Here is a 7712-nt window from a genome sequence, read left to right as displayed (position 1 = left end):
AAAAAAAACCACGGTGGAGATAAAATAACCTGATACTGCTAAACACCTCGAATTCGTACTCACCAGATTGTAGTTTCTGTTTGCACAAAAAAACGTAAAATGAACTATTTGCAGCCCGATAATGCCATTCCGCGGCAGTATGGTGCATAGCCGCAAGTTAAATTTAATTATGCACCCAAGTCATCTGATTGCAACAGCATTGCTTGCATTCCGGTATGTTTTGTTCGCCCGAAAAGAACGATACGATAATGCGAAAGAGTGTTTCAATTAAAACAAGATAAGCTTAAATGTGTAATCAACACCAAAGCATGGGAAGAGCAGTGGCAGGCGGAATATATGGGGCGTATGAAGTTCGTACGACTTTGAATTCACAAATTAAAGTTCTATCGTTTGAGCAGCTGGATTTAACATTCACACATTCTGGTCTGGCAGAAGCTTTGGACTTCTGTTTTAGAGCACCATTTTCTAGTCTAGTCGTATGTTTCGATACAACCACAAAGCTGAACAAACGATACACTAACCGGCCTCTTGTAATCCTTTCGTACATTCCTACGTTCAAACGTGACCCGGCACCGGTTCTACCATACAGGCATATGTTTCTAAATGTGCACATTTCTGGTTCGATTCTATACCCCAACACAGTGCAATCTCTTTTTTCCTGTCATTGAACAAATTCCAATCCTTCTTGCCGATTGGCAAGAACAGAAACGATTGGTCAAGTGGTCGATTTTGCAGAGTGGAAACATCAGAACACACACTGCTCTGCCGATTTGCGTTCGTATGTAAAATGTGAACCGGAAGGATGTGTTAAAAACGGATTTACGGAAACCGCGCTTAATCCTTTTGCATGTGTAGCTCGAACACAACCGATCACTGTTTGTAAACACAAGTGTGATTGAAAGGGGCATAATTGGGAACGAGGATTTGCCACCGGAAGCGGGGGGGAATCGGGGTGTGTGTTTTTTATTCACAACATATTGCAACATAAATGGACTAATGTGTGTAACGAGTGAACATGTAATCCATTACATTGCGGATTATTTTTACTCCACATTTTAATCCTTCCGCTGCCGCATTGAAAGATTAGCACATTGTGATGGGAAATGTAAGTGATGTTACTGTTTTAAAAACTAATAATCCGAGCTTAAGGAAAGTGACCAAGTATGGCACTTTTCTTACACGTTTTAAATATATTATGAAGTTAATTAACTTCCCAGGAATTCTATTATCCTGGAGCAAACCTCTCCTATCCTTTGCAGATTTTGTCAATTTTCACAGTCAATCTTAATGACGTACTTTCTGACGGCAAAACGCTATTCGTTGTTGGATATTTCTTTGCAGGATTTTGCGCTCAACGCTAACCGCACTTATCCGACGTCCTGCTGCACATCCGACATCACGGAACAAATCAGCATAGGACGGCGCCCACTCGCTTCCGCGATCGTGTTTCGAGGCGGAGAGGACCCAACAGCGGCCGTTGCAGCCGCAACCGAACTAGCCGCCAGTACGATAAAGGACACGCTGCTGATGAGCCGGAACTTTAGCGAGCTCACCGACTCCTGGAGCCTAATAACGGCCCCGAGCAGTGGAAGTGGTACGAGCGGAACGAGCACCGTACCACTGCAGCAGCAGAGCGGCGTTCGTGTCGTGGACGAAGCGTCGTCGGTAACCGGTCAGGGAGCGGTCAGTAGCACCAGCACCAGTGATAGTAGCAGTACCTTCAGCGTCAACCACGGCACTAGCAGCTACAGCTCTACGACCGGAAGCAGTTCCGGCGGTACACCCGGTGCCAGTGCCGTTTCCGGTGGCGAAACGGAAGAAATCAAAACGATCGTTACGTGCCGGGCTGTATATCCGCAGGTAAGATGATAATTAGCGATGCGATCCCATTAAAACCGAGCTCTAGGCTCCCTGTTCGAGTGCAACGGTGGACCTCCACCATTGAGATGCACTGCGGGAGGATTAAAGTCATGCATTTACTTTTCACTTGCAAGAATGACTTCTTCCGAAGCGATTGATGCCATGAAACAAAATCACATAATTGAAAGTCACGTCCAATTTGTCAAGTATTAACTATCTCGTAAGACAGAGCTACTGAGTAACATCGTGACTTTAGGCAGGCGTGTCAAACCTCTTTACTGAACAAAACGGAATTTAATTTCCGTTAGGAATTCATAACAGATTCGATGTTCCAAAACAGTTTATTTATTATTATTTATAATTGTAGCGGGTTTATTAAAAAAAATTATGAGTGAATTTAATTACGTTTTTTAACAGAAAACAAAGTATTTTGAAAATCAAATTTTGTTATACGTCAAAAAAAGGCATTTGGGACACCTCAGCTTCCTTTCATACGATCGAGCACAAAGACTTTCGGTTCAAATCAAAAAAGGTTCTTTAACTCAAACACCGAAAACAAAAGAATGACAGACGAGCAACGTCACGAAATGAATGGCTTTTCACTGCCTGGGTTTGTGCACAAGGAATACTATTAAGCTGCAACAAATGGCACATAAAATAAGGCCAGCGAAAATGCACTCGTATATACCGGGCGACCAGGGGGTGATGAGAAATGTTGCACCACAAACTCAAACAGTACAACTCAACGGCAATGCCGGAAATCACAGAGATCGATGAAAACTGTACCGTTGTCGATGCTTGGCGGGGTGATAAGGGGGAAACCTTTAGGGGAGGGAGTGTGGGTTGAAGATCGACAAGAAACGTCAGATGCAATTTATTGCGCTTTCCGGTGATGCTGTCTTTTTTGTGGCTATTGTGCGGGAAAGAGGACGCAGAGGGTAGAAAAAATAGTATTCTCTACCCCATTTATTCGATCCATGACGAATGGCCGTTTCCTTCGACCATCGTCAATATGAGGACGGGCAGCACAACTTTCTTTTATGGCTCTGCAGCTGTACAATAGCTTCGTCGAGCGGCGTTCGATTTATTTCATTTGTTGATGTGTGTGTTTTTTTGTTGCTGCTGTTTTGCTTTAACATATTTTCATTTCCCGCCCAGAGCTTTTGTTCGCGATCGAACTTTTGTCGAGCGCAATGTTTGCTTTTAATTAAACCGTTCCTTGTTGAATCCGCCAAAATGGAGCTGCTGGCCAAACCCGAAGTGTTACCCATACGGTCGCAAATCGCAACCAGCACCGGTGGCCACCAATACCATTCATCACTTCATTTCGCTACCTGATCGTGAACCTTCCGGTGTCTGCAAACGATTATTCAGCTCGGTACGCCAGTTGAACCATCGACAACAAATATGCATATTCACTCTCCATTTCTGGTGCGTAAGGTATAGCACATTTCGATACATTATATTCAAACGTGTGCTCCGGTGTTTGGAAACATGTGTGGCGCATCCGTGGACGTTTTCAATTCCAAGCGAAAAAGGGATATGCACAAAAGACCATCCTATAGCTGAGAACTCCAATAAATGGTTTACGTTTCATTCAGTCCAGTGTTTTTATAACTATCAAAACAAGCATTTGGTGCACAGTTGGTGCACAGTCCTGCTGCAACTGATGGTAAATGTTGAAATATAGGAGCAAACTGTTCTAAATAACAAAAACCACCTTCTACGGTACCAAAATAAGGGATGAAGAATTAATCCCAAGGTACCTTTAAGACTAGCTTTGTTTTAAAAACAAAAGACAAATAATTGAATGATTCTCTATTGTTCAGTGACATTTTCATGATGCATAAAGTTGGAATTTATGGCACAAGAAATGCGAGCAAATAGGGACATATTTCAAGAAGGGATTTCTGCAAACTTCAGTAAAATAATTAAAATCCATTACACTCCTAACAGTCACGATTTGTTCACAACAGGAAAATCTAACGCTCTTATAAACTTTGACGATTTCTCCACCATTTCGCTTTGTGTAACAGGGTTGTGCAGATCGGATCGTCTCCTGGTTGCGACATACAGCCGACATACTGTTCGTGCTGGGTTACTGCGTGATAGCGTTCCTAAAGCTGTGCTTTCTCGGTATCTTACGGTACGAGATCAAGGAAATGATCCAGAAGATTAAGTTGCTGCAAACGGAAATGTCCGGTGCTATCCTGAACGGGGTCGATTGTGATCAACAGCAGATCCAACAGGTACGTTGAAGTTTATTTTTTTGCTTTCAAATTGAATACCTAACATGCAAGGCTTAGCATCCCAAAAAAACCCACAGAGCAATATCTTCTTCGATAGTCAGATAGGTAATAATCAAAAATGAATCTTTGGAGGGTCTTTTTTCTGATACTTATGTTAAATACTTATGTTAAAGAATGTATCACTTTACATTTTTTTTTGTTAAATTACTATTAGAATTTCTTAATCTTAACACATCCATGATATATCAGGGATTCTAAAAACATTCAATTAGTTTTCTTATTGAAATCAAATAGTAACTGAAGAGCAAATATTTCTGAAATTAAACCGAATACAGTCTAAAATGAACTGGAGAACATTCTCCTTTATAAAAAAAAATACAAGAATAATGTAATAGAACATGATCGAGTGATTGATTTCGCCTTTTTACATTGTTTCTCTTCCTCGACGACTCTGGCACGCACGCGCAACGAACACGGCACAACCATGTGTGGAATGTCCTCGGAATGCGCCAACACCCGCACGCAAATCTGATTGCACGCACTTATTAAACCCCAAAATACGCACCCCCCAACAAACAAAAACAACAACAAATATAATACTAATACTAACCACTAAACCGTGCAACTGCGATGCGCAACTGAACCACCTGGCCGATGCGAAACGATGACACCACCCGCCGATGCACACTACACCCACCACGCTACCCTGCACCGATGCCAAATGTTCACCAAACGCGCCATCTGACGGGTTGCTATTAACACAATTAAATTAAAATCCCATCTGAAATTGTTGCTGGTTCTGCGTGTACGATCGAAACAAAAAACGTCCTTTTGGGGGTTTGTTTGAAACGTCCCGCGGAATCATATTTCGTATTTTTTTTGTTGGATTGTGCGCGTCCATTTGTGTGTTTTGTGTGTACTTGTGTGCTACAGTTTACCTTGTTGCAGCAAGTGACGAGTACATCGGTCAATGGTGGCATCCATGCGGAACCGAAGGTAGGCAATCGGGACCGCGAACGGACACGTGTCGGATCGGCAGAAAGCGAACGGGAATCGTTGCTGACGCAGGAAAACACTCCCAAGCAGCTGCTCAAGCACAAGCAGCTCTACACGTGCATCAACGAACAGCAGCCACAGCACATCTGCGGCCAGTCCTCGCTGGCAGGCGGAAGTGGTGGCGCAACGGGTGGTGGTACGGGTGGACCGGCAGGTGGTGCCGGTGGCTGTGAGTCGGATACCAACTCCAACTGTGCCCTGCTGGTGGAGGACAACAACGGCCCATCGCTGCTGTCCAACGCCACGCCCGGCACGACCAAGACAATAAACGGTAATAACAACTACGAGCTGTGCGAATTCGACGCCAAGGTGCCCACCTACAGGTAAGCGGAAGTGCCTGTTTGCATGACGTCTACCATACCCCCAACTCTCCATCCCCATCTCTCTCTATCTCTCTCTCTCTATCGTCCTACTACTCGGCGCCCTGTCGTTTACGTTCAACTGCACCCAGCTCCACGTAACGCCCCGTCGACTCCATCCTTCGAGTGTGTTTGTGTGGTTATGTGTTTTCAACTTCGAAGTGAAAGCATCAAGCACAAGTACACCGATGTATAATCTCACACTTACTCGTAGTGTTCGAACGTACGTTCTCCTCGCACCAAAATCCCGGTATAGAGTTTTATCAGTTCCAACAACCACACAAATTTATGACCATTGCGCGCGCTCCCATGAAGCCTTAATCTATAGCATGAACACTTTCGACAATAATATACTTCCTGGCGAGTGCTAGAAACCATTGGTAGAGACCTCCCCTTGGCTGTGATGGATGCAATCTTCACGCGTAGGACTTGATGATCGCTTATCGTTTAACGAAACAGAACATAACTTAATGTTACCACCGGTGGGTCACAATTCACGTTGCATGATGCAAGAAGTAATGATAAAGCCAATAGATTGGTTGAAGTTAAGCTAAAACTCAAACAATGTAGTAAAGAATGTTTGATGTTATACAAGATTCCTTGGTGAAAAGTGAAAACTGTACAGAGAGTCCTCGAGATACACGAAATCTTATATACACGGATTCCCAGATGTGCGGATCTAGACATTTGAGTACTTCGGAAATTCGCAGCCGAATTCGATGCACTTAGAAATTGGGGATATGCGAATATCTGCGATCCGCTATAATAACAAGATACGAGAATTTCTCGAGGACTTTCTGTATACATAACCTCCAAACATGCTACTCTAGCTTATCTTACTATTGTATTGCTTGTAATTGAATTGGCTATAGAGTTAGACCAGTTAGCTTAGACGTTTCATTTGGCTACAAACTTCAAAACATTGCCTCGGAAGATATTCTACAACTAATAACAGTAATAAATTGTCCCTTTGCTCACGTAGTTATAACAGATCTTACGAGCGTTATAACAGAAATAAACGAATTCGTCAATCTCTGTCAGTGAAAAAGCTCTACAAATCAAACCAATCTCAATCAGACTTCATTTTTTGAACATTCCATCACAAAGACTCTCGGACACTACCATACAGAAACTACTCCGAAACTTTCCAACACATTTACCCTCCGCTCTTCCTATCTTCATCTTTTCCGCCCTTCTTCTCGAGATACAAATGCACCCGCTCGAACAAGTTCGACCAGCACCAACCGGCCAAGCAGGCCCAGCAACGACTTTATCAGGAAGCGTGATCCCTAGCGTTACGCTTATGACACACTAGCTGCACCCAAACGTTAGGGCGCAGTATCCTCCGAACGCTTCGGAAGCGTTCACGCACGATAAAACCCGTCACCAGCACCGTCCGTACCGGCAAGAGGTAGTAGCACCGTATGGCAGTATGCCTTCCAGCCGAAGGTAGTAGCAAGCTTGGGGATGCGTGGCTTAGTTCTACTTAAAATTGTTGCACTAAAATAAGCCGTAACGTATGCCGTTACCGGGCGTTACCCGATGCTTAGATCGCTCTATATAAATATATATATATATATAACCGTAACCGCAATGATCGCTTCACCAACTTTACGTAAGATCCCGTATCTTCTCATTCATTTATACGGTTGAAGGAAGACTTCAACTGATGATTAAAAACAAAAAAAAAACAAACAAAACGATTACCTCTTTTTTGATGCTCCCGCTATGGGTAACGGAAAGATGGCGATAACTCGTAGTGCGACGCATCTCCCAATTTAGTAGAAGCTTTTGCAATGGAGCAAACCACACACTCGATGTATGAAGTAGGATGTACACCATCTGCCAAACGACGCTCATTGTGCCTAAGCTCGTTTTATACAATATAGTACGTATCATAGAATTGTGCTTCTAGCGCGTGTTTGCCGCAACATTTACACATCACGCTCCAAAAACCATACCAACTAGTCTACACATCACAATCGTACGCTTGTTTCCGCTTTGTATTGTACGTGCTAATATGCTAACTAGTTGTGTTACATGTTACTTAAAAAAACTACTATGGTTTTTGCCTACTTTTTTCTTAATTCTGCTTTTTTACGCCGTTTTAATATCCATCTCCACTGAGGTGAAATGTAACGTTTTACTCTTTCGCTCTTTCTTTTTTTTTCTATACCCATCCATCATT

The 7712-nt window shown here is 43.1% G+C and overlaps 2 protein-coding genes across 10 annotated transcripts in view; one reads left to right on the top strand and one right to left on the bottom strand.

The window, feature by feature from the left end:
- The window catches only part of LOC125762692 (uncharacterized), a 185863-nt gene that overhangs the window by 162745 nt on the left and 15406 nt on the right, over positions 1 to 7712 (bottom strand). The window lies entirely within an intron of this gene.
- LOC125762687 (uncharacterized) overlaps positions 1 to 7712 on the top strand; it is a 116855-nt gene that overhangs the window by 99885 nt on the left and 9258 nt on the right. For 3 of the 6 annotated variants that reach the window (XM_049425071.1, XM_049425072.1, XM_049425070.1), the window contains 3 exons: positions 1342 to 1860; positions 3897 to 4109; positions 5043 to 5488. In XM_049425071.1, coding sequence (XP_049281028.1) covers positions 1342 to 1860; positions 3897 to 4109; positions 5043 to 5488 — 1178 coding nt within the window. Of the gene's footprint in view, positions 1 to 1341; positions 1861 to 3896; positions 4110 to 5042; positions 5489 to 7267 lie in introns of all 6 variants that reach the window. The other 3 variants (XR_007418242.1, XM_049425074.1, XM_049425073.1) reach the window with 3 other exon arrangements.

The sequence above is a fragment of the Anopheles funestus genome, chromosome 2RL, assembly GCF_943734845.2.
Source record: "Anopheles funestus chromosome 2RL, idAnoFuneDA-416_04, whole genome shotgun sequence".
NCBI lineage: Eukaryota > Metazoa > Arthropoda > Insecta > Diptera > Culicidae > Anopheles > Anopheles funestus.
This window is presented reverse-complemented; position numbering and strand designations above follow the sequence as displayed.